Source organism: Chiloscyllium plagiosum, chromosome 5, assembly GCF_004010195.1.
Source record: "Chiloscyllium plagiosum isolate BGI_BamShark_2017 chromosome 5, ASM401019v2, whole genome shotgun sequence".
NCBI lineage: Eukaryota > Metazoa > Chordata > Chondrichthyes > Orectolobiformes > Hemiscylliidae > Chiloscyllium > Chiloscyllium plagiosum.
Window position 1 is genome coordinate 11,732,923 of NC_057714.1, and position 23,217 is coordinate 11,756,139.

General features: G+C 40.9%; 1 protein-coding gene across 2 annotated transcripts in view; it reads right to left on the bottom strand.

The window, feature by feature from the left end:
* Positions 1 to 23,217, bottom strand: part of LOC122549721 (adenylate cyclase type 2-like) — a 625,439-nt gene that overhangs the window by 55,020 nt on the left and 547,202 nt on the right. For both annotated transcript variants that reach the window (XM_043689618.1, XM_043689619.1), the window contains 4 exons: positions 22,432 to 22,569; positions 5,337 to 5,447; positions 1,407 to 1,591; positions 449 to 533 (listed from right to left, as the gene is read on the bottom strand). In XM_043689618.1, coding sequence (XP_043545553.1) covers positions 449 to 533; positions 1,407 to 1,591; positions 5,337 to 5,447; positions 22,432 to 22,569 — 519 coding nt within the window. The remainder of the gene's footprint in view (positions 1 to 448; positions 534 to 1,406; positions 1,592 to 5,336; positions 5,448 to 22,431; positions 22,570 to 23,217) is intronic.

Below are 23,217 nucleotides of genomic sequence, written 5' to 3' on the forward strand. Positions count from 1 at the left end.
AAATTGCAACATTTAAGAGGCATTTGGATGGGTATATGAATAGGATGGGTTTGGAGGGATATGGGCCAGGTGCTGGCAGGTGGGACTAGATTGGGTTGGGATATCTGTTCAGCATGGACAAGTTGGATCGAAGGGTCTGTTACCATGCTGTACATCTCTATGATTCTATGACTCTAAATGATAACAGACAAAATGTAACTGAAACTATTTCAATATTATTGAAATAACCAACAATTAGTAGGTAAGCTGGGAAGATACTACTCCCTGCATTAAACCCTTGAATGATAACAATGCAGGGTGTGTATAATTGAACCTCTTTTCATTAGTACAGTGTCTATTTAAAAGTCTATTTAAACCAATTTCCACACGCATCTACTGCTTAGCACTCCCTGTCTATTTTGTTTTCATGGTTACAATAAATCTCATATTCAGAAAATGTTTTCCTCACCTGTCTGGCCAAGACAAGAAGTGTGATGAAGAAGATAAAAAGAGAAATTACACCCATTGTCTTCAGATCTTTTAGTACACCAGGTCTAACAAAAGAGAAGAAAATATACATTAAACCAATGATCAAAATGAACTTCTGGTATTACATCAGTGCATAACTATTAAAATAGAGCAGTAGCCAATATTGAATTATTGATCTTTCAACAATATTTATTCAATTTATATGAACAATCTTCTTTTTTGCATTGTTAGTATTTCTTCCACTTTTGCATGTAAAAGTAATTACAAGTGAAAACATCTTGATTTGTTTCTATTAGTTATAATGACAAACATAAAATGATGGAAAACTTCATTAAAATTTCAAAGCTTTTGATATACACCACAAAAATATTTATTTGAAGCTTCCTAAATTGATACAATCACAATCATTGTTTCAAAATATCTATGGCTCTGACATTTTCATTTTAATATTCTTAATTTGTTCACTTTTTCTATCAATGAAATGAGGTATATTATACGCAACAAAATAGTGACATCAGGTTTAATACCTTGGTGGAGCACGGAAAGCTAAAGAGAGATGTAGTAAGTTGTTTTCAAAGGTTGACTGGGTTAAGGGATCTGGTTGGAGATTCAGTGACAAAGAAAAATTTGAAAATCATTACAAGAGTGAAATGAGGAAATTGTGAGATTGTAAGTGAATGAGGAGCATTGCAACAAGGCAGAATTAAGACACAATGTTTAATGGCAAGGTGGCTAAGTACTTGAAGCAAAGAAAGATGCAGGATTATGAGGAAAGACTAACACAACAGAATTAGTTTTGAATTATTCGAGCAGAGTGAGAAAAGAAATGATGGACTAAATGGCTTCTCTGCAGCAAACTTCCATGGTGAAATGATTCACACATATGATAAACAGTAGGAAAATTTCAACACACTACTGTAACCTTACAGAAAATTTACCTCTCCATCTTGACAGTTGCGTACAGCATTTTGCTATAATCATCAAAGAGCGAGGAATGGGTTTGCAGAAGAATTACATTGTAAACTATCACAGCAATCAGCATCATCACCATCTTCAGCTCATAGTTGACACGTAGGAACACAGAACATGACATCAATCCCAAAATACAGCTGTATAGAAAATACTGTGATAGAAAAGTAACACATTGAAACCTATTATAATAAAGTCCATTAAAAGTCATTTTCCTTCAGCATAACAGTGGAATTCAAACTGTTGGCTTCGACTTTAGTAAAGTCTCTTAAAGTGAGAGATTGGTGCTGTAATGTTAAGATTATTTGGGTAGAATCCAATATAAAATAAGAAGTATTATAATATTCTTGTACAACTAGCATAATTCAATGCTAGTAAACTCAATTAAATGGGAGACCTTGACAGAAGAAGAAAAATAATTTCCTTTTACAAAACCTTCATTAGAATTCACCTAGTGTACAGTCTCAAATTATGATTCTCTGACATGGATGTCATGGAGATTCTGAATAAGGTTCAGAGAAAAATGGACAGGTCAATCCTAATCTTGACTTTAATTTTGCCAGGATTCCTTAACATTACATTCAGTCAAATAAAGCACCAGCCACAAAGACATTCATACAACAGTGAGGACACTAACAAATCAATGAACAACACACACTAACAAATTAATGTTGAATTGGTGGCCAGTGAATTAATATGTATACACAGCTGCAATCACACCAACAAATCATTAAAATAATGGAAAAGCTGCAACAATTACCCGATGAATAAATGCATTTGCAGGCTTTGATCAACAGATGAAGGATGCCCCAACAAATGCATCAGCACACCAGAAATCAACAAATCATAGAGCATCAGGCAGCAGTGAATCATTATGCAACAAGTAATTAAACTAATGGAATAGAGATGCATTTTGATTTAATCAGTGTAGAAATAAATATTAACTTATGAGTAAGAGGGGTGCAGGTACACCATTATATAAATGCATTAATGGAAAATGGATGGCCAGAAATTAACTAATTCACAAAATGGTGAGCATACTCTCAAGTCATGTCTTATTTAATGGTGTCACGTGCATCTTAATTAAGTAGTGGAACAAAATATGCACCAAAGCATCAATAAACTAATAGTGCAACAAACACTAGCGAATTAACATATCGCCCTAATTTGGGCAACAAAACAGAAATAGCTGGAGAAACTCAGCAGCCGAGCAGCATCTGTGCAGAAAAAGCAGATTCAGTGTTTTGGGTCCAGTGGCCCTTCTTTAGAACCTGTTGTGATCCAAATTATGGAACTGCTGCCTCTTGTGGCTGTTCATTTCTTTTTATTAGTTTAACCTGTCGTTTACTTTTCAAAGTACTGTGAATAGTTTTAATTGAAGTGACATCTGTAGAAGTAAGTTAAGGAAATTCAAAATATCTAACACTAGACTAAGGAGGCACTTAGTTTGCAAGTGCACCCAGGCAATTATGGTTTGGCATAAACTATAAAAGCATTACAAACCCTGTGATGAAAGGGCAACATATCTGATCTGTGTATAATTAGGCACAGTCATACAGGATGATGATTCAAATGCGAAAGATATAAAGCCAGACGACAATCATTCCTCCGTGACAAATGCAAATTTCAGCTATGGCAACAGACAGCTCCCCCAGAGTGAGGCTAGACAGCCAAGTCGTGGTAACTGTATAAAGGCTAGGTTTGGTTGTGCACATATGTTTGAGTGCTGACAGTGTAGGAATGAAACACTTTGTTGGTTTGTCTTGCAAACATGAGAGCTACCAGTCAAGGTAAACCATTGCCTTGATGAGTAGCAGGTAGCTTTCTGGAAATCTAAACAAGTCATTTTGCACTTAATTATCATGGATTCTACAACACCTTGGAAGGGTGCACTGGTGCATAATCAACCACATATCACATGTGAAAATAACAGATCCAATTTTTTGAGGTACATTGAACATACCGAATATGGTGGTCAACGTGTCAACAATTGTTGCATTTGTGGTATCTTTGATTTGTTGTAATACAGAGAACTTGGTGAAGTACTCAGGTACCAGAATGTAATTGTGTTCTTGGACATAAAACTGTACTGTGCAAAAAGAGGCCATTTGGCCCATCGAGTCCACAATGACTCTCTGAAGTGCATTTGCACTCCTTGCACACTTTATTCCAACATTCTCTTATAGAATAAAACTTGCCTCTGTCACGGCTGCAGCTATTCACCTTATATATTAATGATCTGGATGAAGGGACTGGGGGCATTCTGGTGAAGTTTGCTGACGATACAAAGTTAGGTAGACAGGCAGGTAGTACTGAGGAGGTGAGGAGGCTGTAGAATGATTTAGATAGTTTAGGAGAGTGATCCAAGAAATGGCTGATGAAATTCAACGTGAGCAAATGCGAGGTCTTGCACCTTGGGAAAAAAGAATACAGGGATGGACTATTTTCTAAACGGTGAGAAAATTCAGAAAGCCAAAGTACAAGGGGATCTGGGAGTGCTAGTCCAGGATTCTCTAAAGGTTAACTTGCAGGTAGAGTCCGTGGTTAAGAAAGCAAATATAATGTTGTCATTAATCTCAAGAGGGTTGGAATGTAAAAGCAGCGACATGCTTCTGAGGCTTTGTAAAACTCTAGTTAGGCCCCATTTAGAATACCTGTACTTCTTGGCTGATGTTGAATTTGTCTTACACTCTCATCCACTTTGATATGATATTCTTTTGGAGGACATCCTAACCACGTAAACACATCACTGTACTCCTCTTGGATCTGTTCCATCAACGGCTTTGTGTTCTGAGACATGTTACAAATCTCTCTTGGCACAATGGGTGTTATCAATTCAAACTTCAGAATTTGTGATAATTGTCTTCATTTGCCATCTATAAGCTGCAACCCCAGATCTTTATTCATATTGTTGCACTCGATTGTAGAGTAATCTGCACTTTCAGCATGAGGTTTGTCCAATTAAGTTTCTGCGCATGCCACAGTACAAAACAGTCTTTATCAAACACAAAGGACACTTAAGTGTGATGCAAGTAAATATCTTTCTCTGTCCTATATGACATATTTGACCATACTATCATGCTCCAACTCTTCTCTAGTGTTATCCATATGGGTGCAGAACTGTAGGCACCAGTTCTGAGAAGGGGGTCCCTGGATCTGAAACATTAATTTTGATTTCTCTCCACAGGTGCTGCCGAACGTTTCTAGCAATTTCTGTTTTTTTTATTTCCAGAATCTGCAATTCTTTCAGCTTTTATGTAGGCACCAGGTTCCATTCTTATTAATCCAGCATTGCCAACGAATCACGTGGAGGGTTTTCTTTTCTCATTTGGAACCAGTTATCTCTGATGGTCCCTTTGCCTATATCTTATATATCTTTACATGTTCCACCTGGATAGGGATGCCAAGGTGGCACAGTGGTTAGCACTACTGCTTCACAGTGCCTGGGACTTGGGTTTGATTTGAGCCATGGGTGATTGTGTGGAGTTTTCACATTCTCCCTCTGATTATGTTGGTTTCCTCCGGGTGCTCCAGTTTCCTCCACAATTGAAAGATTTGCTGGCTAGGCAAATTGGCCATGCTAAATTGTCCAAGGATGTGCAGCCTAGGTGGGTAGGCATGGTAAATATGGAGTTACAGGGATATGGGTGGGATGCTATTTGGAGGGTTGGTGCAGACTTTCTGGACTGAATAGCCTCTTCCAACACTGTAGGAATTCTAGAGCGTCTAGATTTTTACATCTTCCAAAAACACAGTGTCAGTTTCAACTTGTAAGATAATGATACCCAGCTCCATCTCTCAAACAACTCCAATGGATTGCAGTCTTTTAACTCGCAACTTAGCATGCATACATAAGGGTAGTCATAAGGGAGAGAGCTGTCAACTGTAATTATACTTACTGGCAAGAAGAAATAATCGTTATGCACAAACCACAAAGCCTTCCCATTTGTAAATTGATAACTTGTATTCGTACTGTTAACAGAAGGTACCACTGAATTCTTCAGGAAGAACTGAAGGAAAAACATGACAAAGTAATTGCTAATTGCACATAAAAACAGAAGCTTTCATTTCTTAAGATCATGGATGCAAAACATCTTTTCCCAGCACACATCCACTTTATTATGGGAGGATAGGAAACAGCAAAACGTTCTTGTGAATGATTATTCCTCAACTAGAAATTCAGTGCATATATTTAAATATTTTGTCAATATAATAAAGTTAGTTTTGTAATTGTTATTATCTGTATACATACTGCAATTGCATAAAGAGTTAAGGCATGGTTGGGCACTGCTGCACATTGTAACATCAGAACATATACCAGCTACACAATATACAAACTATACTTAAGGTCATTTGACTGTTTGATATTCCTGGTTATTAATGGTGAAAATACATTTTGTTTTGTGACAAATTTAAATGCACAAGGTGACTTCTTCAAATGAAATAATGCTTTAATTCGTCTTTTTTGTTGTTTTTAAAGAACAAGGTAATTATAATACAAATAAAATTAAAACCTGAACAACTTTTCCCTTGTGTTTCACCAACATCATTGACACATTTGAAGATATTTCTAAGTCAGTGGATGTTAAAGGGCAAATACTAAAGTGATTCTTGATGTTTAGGAGATTTTTGATAAGGCTTATAATGAAAGGCTATGATATAAAGTTTTCTCCTCAGACTGGTGGATAGTTGTTGGGTTGGATAAGAAACAGATTGCTTATAGACAGAAAGTAGTTATTAACAGCTGCAGTTCTTTGTGGGGATCAGTCACTAATGGAAACCTGGACAAATTTGAATTAGGGCTATTGTTTTACACCGTCTTTTCTTAATTTTGTGGCTAATGGGAAAATTTATTAGCTTGTGAACTGCAAAATGAAATTCATGAAAGCAACACGGGCGACACGGTGGCACAGTGGTTAGCACTGCTGCCTCACAGCGCCAGAGACCCGGGTTCAATTCCCGCCTCAGGCGACTCTCTGTGTGGAGTTTGCACATTCTCCCCGTGTCTGCGTGGGTTTCCTCCGGGTGCTCCGGTTTCCTCCCACAATCCAAAAATGTGCGGGTCAGGTGAATTGACCATGCTAAATTGTCCGCAGTGTTAGGTGAAGGGGTAAATGTAGGAGTATGGGTCTGGGTGGTATACGCTTCGGCGGGTCGGTGTGGACTTGTTGGGCCGAAGGGCCTGTTTCCACACTGTAAGTAATCTAATCTAATCTAATCAAAGATCATGGGTCACATATGTTTACTAATGGAGGTAAGAATCTGGGTGCAAAAATATGAGCTTAGATTTTTTTTTGCTAGAAAAACAATTTTCATCTGCCAAGACAGGGATCCCAATTATGAGCGATACAGGGAAATTATATTTCCTCCTGCTCACTAGGTTTGTGTGCTGGTCTGGGCTTTGCAAGTTCTAAAGCAAAACCCGCCTTGGAGAGTTTTTGACATAGAGAGAAGCCTGTTGAGGACTGAAGAATCTTCTAAAACATGACTGCAAGATATTGTGATACTTACAGATGCCACTACCACATGCTATATTGTAACACAGATGTGTTTCTCGTGCACTGTTTGATCACTGGGATCTGTCAAAAAGGTAAGTTGATCGGTGCATTGATCACCATTGCTGTATGACTACATTACCCAAAGGGCTTTTTCTATTGGAGAAAATATTTGGGAAACCTTTGCTTAGCCTCTGCTATCATATTTTCTGCTGTTAACCTTCTTTTGAAGTGGAAAGAAAATCTACACACTCTCCTTCATTGATTAACTAACACTCAGTTTTGAAATGGAAACAAGACATCACTGCATCCTGTCAGTCTCAAGCAATGTAGTTAGAAACTTCTGTCATATCTGTGGCCATTATAAACGGCTGGCTAGGTTTCAAAGTAGATTATAGCTTCATCTGAATATCTAGTCTATTGATTCAAGAACTATGGAAATATGTATAATACTGCATTAACAAAATATGTCTTTAATGTGGTTGCCTGCTTGTTTTCAAACCCAACAGGTATTTAAAGTATTACTTATATCTATTGCAGAGCCTCTGAAGACTGTATATGGAGCTAACTGGGTGGGTGACCATGGGCAATACATAGATAGAAAGGAGATGGCATGGGGTGGGACTGGGTTGATCGGGCAGGTGAGGAAACATGGGAAATTTGAAGGGAGATTGGGTGACCTTTAAAGAGCATTTAAGCAACTGAGAGATCAGGGATGCTGCGTTAGAAACAGATGTGGGCCTTCTAACTGGCATTCCTTCATCCCATCATTATTCATCCATTCCAGCATGGCTTGCAAAATACACCTGTGAAAAGGCAAAAATCCTGGGTAAATCCTAAGTAACCAAGACCCATGTATGATCTTATTTGGAGTGTCTGTGCTTTGGCAGTCTGGGCAATGGGTCACAGTCCCTTATGGTTTCATAAAGGTCAGTCTGGTGCAGATTGGAGGGGAGTGGTGAGGGAGATCTAACAGGGCCAGGGAGGTGTGTGTCTATCATCACTGGTCTAGGCACTTTCCATGTTGGTCTGTCCAGTTAGGTGGCTAAAGAGCTGGTGTCACAGTCAGATCCTTGGGTCTGTCCAAAGAAACTAAGCAGTAAAAGAATTATGGATGAGGGGAGGAGACAAAGGGGCTGCTACTGCAGGAAGGAGATTCAGCAAGCTATCCTTTGGGACTGGGAGAACTGCAAACTGGAGGCAAGGAAATGACAATTGTGAAGGGGGCAACAATGACAGGGGAATCAGGTAATGCATGGCTGGAAAGGGGTCATGCAGAGGGGGCATCAGTCCATAGTCAAAACCACCCTAAGTTCAACGCGGTGGGGGGCGGCGGCAGTGTATGCCTACAAGTGTCATGGTCACTTCACATGCCGGGGTGGCAGGGAATGGTGAACTGGTACAGGCTCATGTTGATGGTTAGGTGGAGACCTGGGAGAGAGCAAATCCTATGTGGTTTGTGGAAGGGCTATCGGGAAAGGGCTTTGGATGTTTAGGGCTCATTGACGTGGATTGATAGGGGCTGGAAGCCACTGGCTGAAGAGAACTTACTGTCACCTTCCATATATCCTGTAGATATTAACCTATAATTTGCTGAGTTAGGTGAAACAATGTTAAGTGAAATGAAACGTGAAAGAGAAATCATGTGAGGTCTGGTGATGACCTAATGATTAGAAAGGTCACTGGTTTTAACATGTTTGTGTGTTTTCCTGAAGGCATGTGTTTGTTTACATCAAGTATTGTAACTCAGCAATAATGGACAGAGCTGTCTCAGTAACTCTGGTAAAGCTGAAATTTTATTTAAAACAGACACGGTGAAACATGTGATAATGTGAACTATTTATCAGCTGAATTCGTGATTATCGATTGTGCTGCGTAGCTATCATAAATTTGACTAGATGATACAAAGTGGTGAAGAAGTGATTACAAACTAAAAATGAGGTTAAAGTTCATTAAAAGCAAGAGATAAGCCTCTTTCCAAGAGGAAAGTCCAAATGAACTAATGGATTAAACTGGCTGTGTTAGTTAATGTGTTTGTCAGCAGTCAAATTGATCATTTGCTAGAGACTGAATAGTGTAAACATATGGCTTCTTTGTATGGAAAGTGTATGTAAAAACCCTTGCTTCACTGCACAATTACTGGCTGGAAGTTGAGATCGAGTTGGCTGATGACCTGTCTGGATTAGAGTGGTGCTGGAAAAGCACAGCAGGTCAGACAGCATCCGAGGAGCAGGAAAATCCACGTTTCAGGCACAAGCCCTTCTCTGGTCTGATCTTCAGAGACGTCCATGTTACAGGGCTCACTTGTGATTGTGAGCACTGTATGGATTAAACTTTTGCAACATTTTTGTAGTGTACTTAGCTTTTTAAACAAAATTGGCATTTTAGGTTGTTAGAACTGCCTTGGATTACTGATATCCAGAATAAACCCGATGGACCAGGAAAATGGGAATATAAGCCTACAGCACTGGAAATCAAAAGGGAAAAAAAGGCTACAATCAAAGGGATTAGGTGGGATAAGTGAGTCAAGGCAGGGGCTGCAAGAACCACCAATGTTAGAACTTTCAGAGGGAAAGAGCATTATATATAGAACCTTGCACTATACATGTCACAGATCTGCAGACCCCTAATTCCTGACCATTCTAATATATTGATTCCTCATTTGCTGTGCACCTCCCTGCATAACTGACCAACTCATTCACAACAATACATTTGTACACAGAGGCCAGAAAAAGAACAGGGATGTCGTAGAACTGGGGCATGATGTCACCAGGACACACTGCACTACATACACTTTGTTCACCTTGCATCCAGATGCTGCAGCAGCCTCTCAACATGGTTATCAATCCGTTGAACATTCTGTGACAAACTGAGATTAGACATCATTGTGACACAGTTACACAGGGAGTCTGCGCAACTGTGGAACATGTTGACCCTGGAAGTTTGGTCAGATGGTCTCGGGGGCATTTATGACTAGATGGGTCAGACATTGAGGCGGTTTTTGTGAAAAGGCAAGAGGACCCTCCCGATAAGAACATCCAAGACAGGGTCAGGCAGGGTGCAGGTAGAGTGTTGGCTACCTATGCAGTGTCCTGATAGGAGAATTCTGAGGGACCTGTGTGTGGTCCCTTCTCTTGTTGGTGCTTCCTCACACTGCCCTGTCTCCTCATGAGCAAAGGACAGCTGGAATGTTTGCTAGGTTCCCTATCTCCCTGTCACCATGCCGTTGATCCTAAGGACCAATGATGAAGCAATGAATTGCAGGACTCTGTGCCTCTCCTTCATGGTGTTGGACCAGGCTCTCCATTACAGCTACTAATCTGTTCCTGGAGACTGACAGTCACATGACTGACTGCATTGCTGCAGCTTGAGGGCAACGAGGGCTATTGTGTCCCATATACTTGTCTGCTGCTCCTGTTCCACCTCGTGTATCCTGATGCAGTGCCTGATTGCTGACACTACAGTGCCCTCTCCTGCCTGGGCCTAAGCAGGGACCTGGTCTCTGGAAGTTCTCTGAGTGCCAACTGGCTGAGGCATTTCTTAGTGGTGAGTTGCTATTTTGAATCACCATCATCCTTCGAGTGTTAGCACATCCATGTTGTGAGGGAAGCAGCTTTGGGGTTTTTGAATGCACAACTTGTACCTTTGTGGCACTGCCTGAGTATTCAGTTTAATTATTGCTTTTTTCTTAATATTTTATATCAGCAGTCACAATAAATACTGGCTCCCTGTTGTGCTCCCAACAGCTGTGCAATAAAGTGTTCCACACCATTCATATTTCCCATTCATAATTTGAGAATGTCATCCCCTTGATGCTGTTAATCAACTTGTTTATGATAAATGTAAGATTCATAATGCAGGAGAGAACCAATACCAGGAAGTACAGAGGAGTAAAAGAAAAAAGAATTTGCAAAATGAAGTATGACAATAAATTAGTGAACAATAAAACCAAGTCCAAAAAGTCTTTATAAATATCCAAGTGGAAAAATATTAGCCAAAAGAAGCATGGGGCTGATTAGGGACTAAAAAGGATGTTTTCAAGTCGAAGCAGAGTATATGGATCAACACTCTGCATCTCTTTACATCAAAGAGATTGTTGCTAATATCATAATAAAGGAAGAGGAGTGGATAATTTAATAGAACAAGAGTGACAGAGCTTAGGCTGGCAATGCTCGACGTATGAAAGTCACCCAGACTAGATGGGATGCACCAGAAATTGCAAAGGGAATAGGGGTGAAGAAAGTTGAAGCAATGATCACAATCACCTGATCCTCCTAAGATATAGGACAGTTGTCAGAGAAATGAGAAAATTTCAAATCAATCTGTTCAGAGATGTTAGTTATCATGCACTTTTGGAGCATGTGGGACTTGAACACAAGCCTCCTGTCCCAGAGGTAGGGACACTATCACTGCACCACAAGAGGACTGGCAGATTACAAATATTCCACACCTTTTCATTAAAGTGGGAGGCTAATAAGCCCTGCAGCTACCAGCAGACCTGTGTTCAAGTCCTCATTGCTCCAGAGGTGTGTAATTACATCTCTGAACAGGTTAATTAGAAAACGCCTAAACCCAGTAACTATAAGCCAGTCATTGTGGCACAATGGTAATATCCTTATCTCCTAGACAGAAGCTCTGGTTTCATATCGTACTTGCCATGGAGATGTGTCATAATATGTACAAACAGATGGATTAAAAGATTCTAGTGTGTTTCTGGAAAAGCACAGCAGGTCAGGCAGCATTCCGAGGAGTAGGAGAATTGACATTTTGGGCAAAAGCCCATCAGTCATGTGAACATTCATTGAAAGAGCAATCCAAGATAAAAGTGTCACTTGGAACAATATCAATTAATAACTGTAAGCCAACACATATTTGTTATTTGAAAATCATATTTGACTTGATTTTTTTGAAGTAATGAAGAGTTGATGAATATAATACAGATTTTCAAGACGTGTTTCATAAAGTAGTACAACTAGATTTGTTTATAAAATGATGAAAGTGAGCAGCCAACAACATGGATATGAAACTTGTAAGAAGTAGAAAGCAGAGAAGACTGGTGAACAGTATTCATTGAAATACATAGTGGTGCTGCCCAAGAACTGATATTAGGACATTAGCCCATTTTGATATATTATAGTGATGCAGTATACAAGCATAACCTTAATTCAGAAACATAAAAGATAGCAGATTTTTCAAGAGACCCCAATAGTTATGCATATGGTAGGGGCCATTTAACACAAGTGTGAGTTGATACATTTTGACTGAAAAAGTGAGGAGAGGCAAAATAATGCCCTGCTGAAAGAGTGGTCGAGTCACATTAAGTAGCAAATAAAAAAGTATTTGCATAAATAAGTGGAAAAAAAATTGCAGGGATATGGGAAAGGAATCCAGCAACTGAGACAAATAGTTGCTGTATAATTTTATGTCTCAACCGCTGGGATCAACATTTGTAGAAGATAATATCAGGAAATTGTCATGTAGCATATATACTTCACAGAAGTAATTTTATTTGGAAAAGCTCTGTAATACTGTATGCACAGGGACTGCATCCCATAGAAATGCAAGAGAAAGGTAATTGGAAGAGTCACTTGGATATAAATTTATTCCAAAGCAATTATCTCTGTTACCCATCTCTTTCTCTGATTGCTCAAGAAATAGCTTATCAAAACAATGGATTAATAGATTTAGTAAGATAGCAAACATGGAGGCCTGGAACAATGTTAGGAATATCTGCAGGTAGAATAGAGGAATGTTGTTTTTTGATAAATTTATTCTTTAAAGTAAAATTTGCATATTATAATTTGGAGTATGTTTTTGGAGATTTTTACAACATAGCGGACTGTGTCTAATGTGGAAGTGTGACTTATGTATTATGAATGCAAATTTTTAATGACAATTAAACAGTATGGAGAAGCACAGGTCAATAGTTGATGTATATTTAGTTTTATAATCTTTCTTAATTGAACTTACTCAGCTATAAATTGCTGCCTCTTCTCCAGCTGTCCTGTTCCACCTTCCCTCTAGCCAAGGTGCACTCTTCCTGATATAGTGATAGAGGTCTTCTCCATTTCCTTTGCAATTATTATTTAACTTTGAGCAAACAAAAACCTCTCTGTATAAAAATATGCAGACATGAATATCTGTGTGCTATGGCAAAATGTCCACATTCTCTTTTTTGTAACGTTCATTTTAAGACCCATGTGGATTGGTGAATTTCTGACAGAGGGTGAACAATTTTGTGATAATGCCATCATTAGATTCCAAGAACTACCTTGGGACTGGAGTTTTACAGTGAGATAGAATGTCAAAGGGCATAGGGGAAATAGAAGGCTAATTGTAGCAATGTTGAGTTTTCAACTTATGGACAACTACTTTCAACTTATTTCAACCTCCCAACTACTGAATGACACAGGCAATGATGAGAAAGCTGGCAAAAAGGTGAGATCGCTGGTAAGAAAATGATGGACACCAAGAGCAAAAAGTCCGATTATCCAAATAAGTGTTGGTAAAAACTTTGCTGTTCCGAAGACAAGTAGTCCCTTTCCCCAGAGGCAAATGCTGTTTTGTTAATTTCTTGTTTGTTTTGGCTGTTATCTGAAGGCTTTCCAGCATGTACTGGTCCCACATTGAACAATAAGATGATTTTAGGCTACACTGGGCATTAGGGAAAGCCTGTCCTTGAAATGGGGTAAGACTAAAGACAGGTAATCTGTTCAGCTCTGTCTTAAGCAGCAACAGCTGTAGGATGTGCACTGGTTCTTGCAATGAAGTGTCAGGCGTGTCACCTATGCAGCCTAAGAAGTGCTTATTTCTGGTTCCTTTCCCACTTTATGCAAGCTGAAGGGCTAATCCCAGCTGCTTAGGTAATGAGTTAAGTTTCAGCACATTGCTCAATAATTATTGCGAGGCATCTGAGAGAGAGACCCTCCATGACATTTACCTGTCTCTCTCTGTTTCAAAAGTCCTCTGTTTCAACTTGGCAGTCCAGAGCACGTTGAAAATCCGTTTTAGAGAAATCAAGCAAAGTTTTCATTGAATAGAGGTGTCTTCCTTAGTGGTTTTAAATAGGTTCCTGTGGTGAAGAAGGTCTCTCAGAATGTTGCAGAGACTGTCAACAATGGGTCAAACTTTCCCATTTGCTGTTAACGCGAATGAGGTGTTGGGCACGTTATTTGCTAAATCTTGTACTGAGTGAGATGGAAGTGAGATGTAGATTACAACCCTCTGTATTGTATACATCAAGTTCACTCAAGAGCTCACATTCACCTCAACCTCTAGAACTGTGGTCTCCAACATTTAGATCACAATTGATTGATTGACTGCAGGGTGTCTGACCACGCTCTCTGTCAGTGATCATCATACTGTTGCATGAGTTCTGCCATGCGACTAGAAAAAAGTATGCTTTTAACAGGTTTTGCCAATTTGTTACATCATATTTTAGTTTGGCCCAGATGGACTATCATTGCTAGGTAACATATGTTTTGCAATGGTAATGCAAACAACTGAATAAGAAATATACTGGAGACTGACATGAGAACCAGTTTTTTCCAGCCCTAGAAACACAGGACACTATTCAGCTCAGCATGACGATGCAGACTCTCTGCAAGAGCAGTTCACCTAGTCCTGTACCTCTACCTGTTCTCTGTAGACCAGCAGTTTTTCTTCTTTAGCTGTTTATCCAATAGGTCCATATAGCATGAAGAAAGATGACAGGGAAAGCTGCCTCACCCTACACGCAAGATGACCAGCAGCCCCAGAAACAAATCCCGACCTTCTCTGCCACCACAATAAAATGCCGCCTGCAACATTCTAGATGTTCCAGAGGCCTATCTGCAGAGTGACCAGCAGAGAGATACCATGAAGTATATGGTGAAGCACTAATAGTGAGTGGTGAACCCAGATCATTTAAAAGGAAACCAAAGATGTACAACATGGATAGGATGAGTAAATAAATTACTGTTGACAACTGCTGTTGTTGTGGGTATGTTCGCCGAGCTGGGAAGTTGATTTGCAGATGTTTTTTCCCTTGTCTAGGTGATATCCTCAATGCTTTGGAGCCTCTTGAGAAGTGCTGCTGTACTGTGTCTTCTGGAAGTTATTTGGTTTTGTTCCTGCTGCTTCCACTTGCTTGTTGCAGTGGTCGGTATACTGGGTCTCGGTTAATGTGCGTACTAATTGAGTCCGTGATGAGTGCCACGCCTCTAGAAATTCGCTGGCTGTCCTCTGTTTAGCTTGTCCAGTGATCATTGTATTGTCCCAGTTGAATGTGTGGTCCTTGTCATCTGTGTGTATGGCTGGTCGTGGTACAGTAGTGTCTCGACATACAAACGACCCTGTTCACGTACAAATTGGTTTACGAATAGGATTGTACATAAAATCTTGCTTCAACGTACGTACGAAATTCAAGGTACGAACGAAAGTACGAACGCAAAACGCCCGTGTACGACCACGTGGTTTCATTGTTCTGCTTTGCTACGCGCTTGTTGAACGCAAAAGCTCTTGGGCCCCGCATGATCTCATTCAATTCGTCTTTGGCGCGTGCGCTGTGAACAGTCGTCCAAGCATTCTTACGCTAGCCGAACAATGGGAAAAATTGATTCAGTTCGCAAACTTTTCAGTTCGCAAATCGGGTCCCGGAACGGATTAAGTTCGTAAGTCGAGGCGCTACTGTATTTAGTGGGTAGTTGGTGTTCTTGGCTGTGGATTGCTAGTTGTCTGCTTGTTTGTCGTAAACAGTGTTTCGGATAGTCTTTGCAAGGAATCTTGTAAGCTATGTTTGTTTTGCACATGATGGGTATTGGATCTTTTGTTCTGGTGAGTTGTTATCTGTGCATGGCTGTCTGTTTATGGGCAGTCATGAAGCCAAGTGATTGGAGAAGGCTGACTGTCAGTTCCAAGACATGTTTATATACGATAGCGGGGCTAGTGAACTTCATCTGCAGATGCCTGGCAGACAAGCAACAGTGGTTAGCACTGCTGCCTCACAGCGCCAGAGACCTGGGTTCAATTCCCACCTCAGGCGACTGTGTGGAGTTTGCACATTCTCCCCGTGTCTGCGTGGGTTTCCTCCGGGTGCTCTGGTTTCCTCCCACAGTCCAAAAATGTGCATGTTAGGTGAATTGACCATGCTAAATTACCCATAGTGTTAGGTGAAGGGGTAAATGTAGGGGAATGGGTCTGGGTGGTTTGCGCTTCGGCGGGTCGGTGTGGACTTGTTGGGCCGAAGGGCCTGCTTCCACATTGTAACTAATCTAATCTAACCTAATCTAATCAATGAGGACATGCCACGACCTAACTCACTAGCCACGCTGCCTTATATAAAAAACCATCATGGAACTAACCTCTCCACCCACTGGGATTCAAGCCAGTCCATAAACCAACAGCCACACTCAGCCAACAACTCACCAGAACAAAAGACCCGATATCCATCACGTGCAAGACAAACATAGCTTACAAGATTCCAAATTCAACTGGGACAACACAATGATCATCGGACAAGCATGGCACTCATACACAGACTCAATCAATAAACACATTGACTGAGACCGGGTATACCGACTAACTGCAATGAACAACCGGAGCCAGCAACCGGAAGCAGCAGGAACCAAATAAATTCCAGAAGGCACAGTACAGTAGTGTCTCACAGGAAGCTCCAAAGCACTGAGGATGTCACCTGGAAAGGGGACAAAATATTTGCAAATCAACTTCCCAGCTCGGCGAACATACCGACAACTATGGCAACCGGCACCCCAGCTACAAACCTTTCTGCAAACCTTGAACTGTTAACAACTGTAAAATGTAAAATAGCATTTGCCTTATATGTCAGAGGGAAATGGGTCTGGGTGAGTTACTCTTTGGAGGGTCGGTGTGGACTTGTTGGGCCGAAGGGCTTGTTTCCACACTGCAGAGGATCTAATATGTCTCTAAATTTGAAGTAATACCCAGTGGATGCAAGGATTTTTTTGTTTTTCCTTGGACAGCATTAAACAGCTTCAGACAAAGAAAGCTGATGAGCTGAAGACGGTTTTGGAAGTTTAACAGTGATGTGTTTCGAAATCAGCAGCAAAAGGTAAGGCCTGCACTGAAACATCATTTCACTTTCGCAATATTGGCAAAATACAGTACTAGAGATCATTGATAAATGGTGAAATAATTAAAGAAACAATGACTGTGGCCGCTGACTCTTTCTCCAAAGATTTAGGAACAAAAAAAACAACAAGCAGAGCATGTCACTCTGTACTTTCACAGTAGCAAGATGAGTTGAATACCTGCCCGAGGATATCTTTCAGCAACTACAGCAGATCATGAAGGACTGGGAATGCTTCTCATTGCCTTTTGATGAATCCATCAACATGACCAACTCAGCCCAGCTGACTGTTTTTCTGTGTATGGGTGTAAAGGACATAACAACTAAAGAGGATCTTCTCACCCGTTTTAACATTAATTGTTATGTCCTATTATCGTTGTGTTGTCCCAGTTGAATTTCAAAGGGAGAACAAGAGGAATGGGAATCTACAATGAATTTGAAAACATGCTTGAGAAAAGAAAACATTTCATTCAAGAAACTGACTTCCACCACAACTGATGGTACAGCAGCCACACCTGCTGCAAACACAAGCTTCCTTGCATTTTTCAGAAACAATCCTGATTTCCCTGTTTATGTCAATTACCAATGTATAATCCACCAGCAAGCATTAGCAAGTAAAGTTGTGAACTTTTCTCAATCAATGAAAGTTGTTGTGAAGATTGTAAACTCAATTTGAATACATGTTTAAGACCTTATTCAATGAGCTCAATGCTGCCTCAGATGAACTAATATTCCATGCTGATGTGAAGTGGTTAAGCCAAGGGAAGGTCCCACAAAAGGTCTTCTAGGTTTGACATATGAAATCACCCACAACCAGGGCATTAGGCCCAAGAAAGGCGTGGCATTGGTAGACATCAGGTTGCTCACTCCATTTAATGAGAATTTTATGAGAAGTTTATGAGAAGACCATGTGCTGAGTAATAGGCAACCCAACCTAATAAACTCCATTATGCTGTGGTGCTCTTCCATCACCACCAATGCTAATTCTTGCATCTTCTGCACAAGATTTTCTTCACCTTTTCCAATGAAGTCCCTCTCTTTTCTCTATGCACGAGTGGTACCCAGAGAAACTTCACCAGGAAGACTCAGTGGCTCCCCTGTAGATAAACAGGGCCCTGCACTACTCTTTTAACTGTGGGTACTTAACATCAAGGCTCAACCTCACTCCAGGTGCCCCGTCCTCACAGGGAGACTGGGTGGTAACAACAGGTGCCCTCAGAAGCTTCTTCGCAGGACATACCAAAGGGCCCAGACCTTCTACCTACTCAGCCTGTGATCCCAAAGCCTAGAGTAGGACAACCTTAGAAGGATGAGCTGCCACTGGGCAGGAGACTGTCAGCAGGCTTGGGCCCTCTAAAGCCAATGACAGCAGTGGTTGGCTGCACAAGCCTTCCATATCAATAGGACCAATTACAGAGCTGGCTCTGGGACAGCACTTCAACATCATGGGAGCAAGAGGACAAAGGAAATGTACTAGGGTGTATAGATGGAGTAGATGGTACTATATATTTTTACTTTCACACTTAGAATGTTTACTGTAGTATTACCTTCACTGTCAGACTTGGTGAAGTCACACTCATGATAGATGAGAAACTCCTTCATTCATTTCAAAGATGCAAGACTTTACAATTACTCATCTCTTACAAGCGACTGATTCTTTGATGGTAGATAGCATCATTCAGTCGGGATCCTAGAACCTTAACTTTAAGGATAGCAGTTAAGGCATTACATGTTAATATGAAGGAGACTGAAGCCAACGGCACTTTTCAAGAAATTTGCCAAGGCCTGTCCTGCACAAATCCTTCAAGACTTACACTCACTGCTTGAGAATGGAACCAGTGACAATTCCACCCATTTCAGTTTATTCCTATGTATGAGCTTTTCAAGGACTATAGTGACATTTCATGGCTGAGAGATGTCATGCTCACATGTTCCCTATCCCTCATTGTGCACAAAGCTGCCCCTTACAGGTTAAACGTCCTCATGGAAGGTGTTCAAACATACCAAGACAATGTTATGATCTGCACAACCATTGAAGGGATAAAAATGAAGAAAGGCTCAAAGGTGTTTCCTCAGAAATCATGTCAACCTGGTGGAAATCATGAGGAACTGGAACACACATCACTCTGATGCCGTGTTCTCACGGTTGCCTTAAGATCTACCTAACATTAATGCCACGTGATGTAACCGTGTGATAAGATACTCTGTCTCACTGTTGCTTTGTCCCTAACAGTGTTGTAAGGTGGGTTATGTGGAAATACTTTAAAGTGGGATCAACTAAAGATATCATTTGTACCTTAACTTGGAAAATGAAACAGTTTTTCAGCAAACAAAAATGAAGAACTGCAAAAAGAACAAAATTCCTTTGAATTAAGTGTGGGCTGCTTGTCAGATGAGCAACAAACCTGCAAACAAGTAGATAATGTTTGAACCAGCTCAGCCATCCTGGAGGAGCAAATTACTACAGATGCTGGAATCTGGACCGAAACAACAAATGTTGGCGATCACAGCGGGTCAGACAGCATCAGTCATCAGAGGTAAAGTGAAGTGTGGAGGGGCAACATTTATTTGGGGGGTGCTTTGGGGGTAGTGGGTGTAGAGTGCTGGTGGTGAAAAGATGCTGATAGTTCAGATTAAGTGATTGTAATGTATGAATGGCAGAACAATGGTACGTCTAACTGCCAGACTGGAAAGCGCAGGGAAGGAATGGGAAAATGTAACAAACTAAGCTAAAAGAAAGGGAAGAAATAGGAGTTGATACACAATTTGAAGGTGTTGAACTCAGTATTAAATCCAGAAGACTGTAAAATGCCTAGCCTGAAGATGAGATCTTTTCCCTGGGGTGGGGAGTCCAAAACTAGAGGGCATAGGTTTAAGGTGAGAGGGGAAAGATTTAAAAGGGACCTAAGCGGCAACTTTTTCACGCAGAGGGTGGTGGGTGTATGGAATGAGCTGCCAGAGGATGTGGTGGAGACAGGTACAATTACAACATTTAAGAAGCATCTGGATGAGTATATGAATAAGAAGGGTTTAGAGGGATATGGGCTAAGTGCTGGCAAACGGGACTAGATTAATTTAGGATATGTGGTGGGCATGGACATGTTGGACTGAGGGATCTGTTTCACGCTGTACAGCTCTATGATTCTATGAGGTGGTGTTCCTCCAGTTTGCCTGCTGTGTAGCAGAACACCATCACCAAGCACAACTTCCCCTTACTTCCCCTGTTTACACTTCACAGGGATTGTTCACTTCGGGACACCCTAGTCGATTCCACAACCACCAATGCCATCCCCAGTTCACACTGCACCTTCCCATGTCACTGCAGAAGGTGCAACACCTGCCCTTTCACCTCCTCCCTGCTCACCATCCAAGGGCCTAAACAATCTTTCTGGGTGAAGCAGCATTTCACTGTACCTCCTCCAATCTTGTGTATTGTATTCACAACACCCTTTGTGACCCACACCCTACATTAGAGAAATCAAACGCAGACTAGGTGACTGCTTTGCAGAACACCTCCAGTCTGTGTGCAAGCATGAGCCCCACCTTCCTGTAGCTGGTCATTTTAACACAGCGTCCTGCAATGCTCCAGTGAATCACAGTGAAAAGGAACATCTCATTTTCAGACTAGGCACTTTACAGTCTTCTGGACTTACTGTTGAGTTCAACACCTTCAAATTGTGAACCAACTCCTCTTTCTTCCCTTTCTTTTAGATTTGCTTTTTACATTCTCTGTCACCATGTCCTCCCACCCTAATGGGACTGTCTGCTCTTTCAAGTCTGGCAAGTCTGACACACCATTGTTCTGCCCTTCTCACATTTTGGTCACTTAATCTGAACTATCAACATCTTTTCACTAACAGCACCCCACACCCCACATCCCCACCATCCCAACTATAGTATAAATGCTGCCCCCTCCATACTTCACTTCAGCCCTGATGAAGAGCCATATAGACACAAAATGTTAGCTTACTCTCTCTCCATGAATGCTGTTGGACCCACCATGATCTCAGTCATCCTGGGCTGCCATAAGATCATATCTGGCTGCTTGGGCTCTCCAATATGGTGCTCTGTCCTACTCTCTTAACTGGTCCACCTGTTTAATATCCTGGTCATCTGCCTGATCTTCTTTGTCAGGTTGCTGTCGTTACTCCATTTCATCTGCATCCAGGTTATCACCAATTTGTTGGTTCCAGCTATGGAGAGGGCAGCTTGCCGTACTGATACGGGTCATCAGGGCTTACTTCAAGGCTTCGTTGGCGCAATCCAAGCATCAAAAGGTTCTCTTCAAGAAGTGTACAGTTGGTTCCATTATAGCTCTGCTAGAAGTGTGACCAGTGTTGTATCTTCTTTCTGCGTTTGTGTGTGTGTGTTTCATAATGCTTGGTAAGCTGACCGGCATTACAAAGCAGCTGGATGTTTACTGATTAAACATATTTTACCTACTTTTCTAATCACCTCTTGAGCAGGTGAAACTTGAAGTCAGGCCTCTTGGTCCAGGGGTAGGACACTACCACTACACTATATATTATAGAAGTTTTGGAGTTCTCAAATGGAAACTTCATTGGCAAGTGTTCCATCAATTATTCCTTGAAACACTGGCAATACTCATTTGGCTCAAACGTGCTGTCATGGGAGTGTGCTTTATTGGATGCCACTAACAAACGTTTGGGGAAACATTGAATATGTTTGTGGCTGTGAGCCATGCATGCCTCATCGTTTTCTAATGCCTCAACACTACCTGAAGAAATTCCACACCATTTTCAGCTCACAATAAAAGAGACCCTACCAATCCTCAGCAAACAACGTAATGTAGAAAACACATTTGAAGAAAGCTCCAGCGTTTTGTGTCTAAACGTGTGGTTACTTTGCACATGACTTAACAACAGGTGTCAGTTAATCTGATGAATGATGAACAGCTACTGTCCTAAGCAAAAACAAGAGAGAAATCGAGTAAGACTGAAACAGGGGGAGAAAAGGAATCAAAGGTTATGCTTTAAGATTGTTAAACTCAAATTACACATTGATGATAGTTGCAAAACTAAACAATTTATTGGATTTCAAACAGTGAAAGTGTAGTACTGCATGTGAGAACACCTAAATATTATGGAGTGTTTTGATTGAGAGTGTATAATTTTGCAAGTGTCCATTATCAGTTGCTTGAAGCACATATGTAATATGTTTTACTACTACAGCAAAAACAACATTAGAGCCTAAATCATTTGTGGCTTACTTGTACACAAACTTTGATGACTGATCCAATACTGATTCAGTATTGGCAAAAACGTAGGAGGGAAGATTTGTTTACATTCTCAAGTGTGCACAGTTCATGACTTGAGCAGAAAGAAAACAAATGAGGAACTTAAACAGCAGTAGAAAAAATGGATTGCAAGTTTAATTATATTAAATACTTACCATGTTAAATATGGCCATAACTAATATAACTGTGGTGGTTGTCATTGTGAGTGTAAGCCGTGGCAAAGGTCTATTCGCAATTATCTCTGAAGATTTTAAAATCCACCCCAAGGATGCTGAAGCCTTCTTGCTACATTGCTACATGGAAAAGAAACAGTAGTTAAAATGTTAAAGTCTTCAACTGCACACAAGGCATGCAGCTGAGTTAAGTATATTTACCAGCTTACATAGCTATTTCAAAAGGCACACAAATCACGAAAATGTGCCCAAATGTATAAATGCTTACTTTATTCATAGGAACAGGAGTAAGCGATTAAGTCCCTCAAGTCTGTTCTGCCATTTCATGTGATCGTGGCTGATTTGAGGCTTAACTCCATATTGGTCCATTTCTATTAATAGCTGAAAATGTGCTGCTGGAAAAGCGCAGCAGGTCAGGCAGCATCCAAGGAACAGGAGAATCGATGTTTCGGGCATAATCCCTTCTTCAGGAATGAGGAAAGTGTGTCCAGCAGGCTAAGATAAAAGGTAGGGAGGAGGGACTTGGGGAAGGGGCATTGGAAATGCGATAGGTGGAAGGAGGTCAAGGTGAGGGTGATAGGCCGCAGTGGGGTGGGGGCGGAGAGGTCAGGAAGAAGATTGCAGGTTAGGAAGGCGGTGCTGAGTTTGAGGGATTTGACTGAGACAAGGTGGGGGGAGGGGAAATGATGAAACTGGAGTAATCTGAGTTCATCCCTTGTGGTTGGAGGGTTCCTAGGCGGAAGATGAGGCGCTCTTCCTCCAACCATC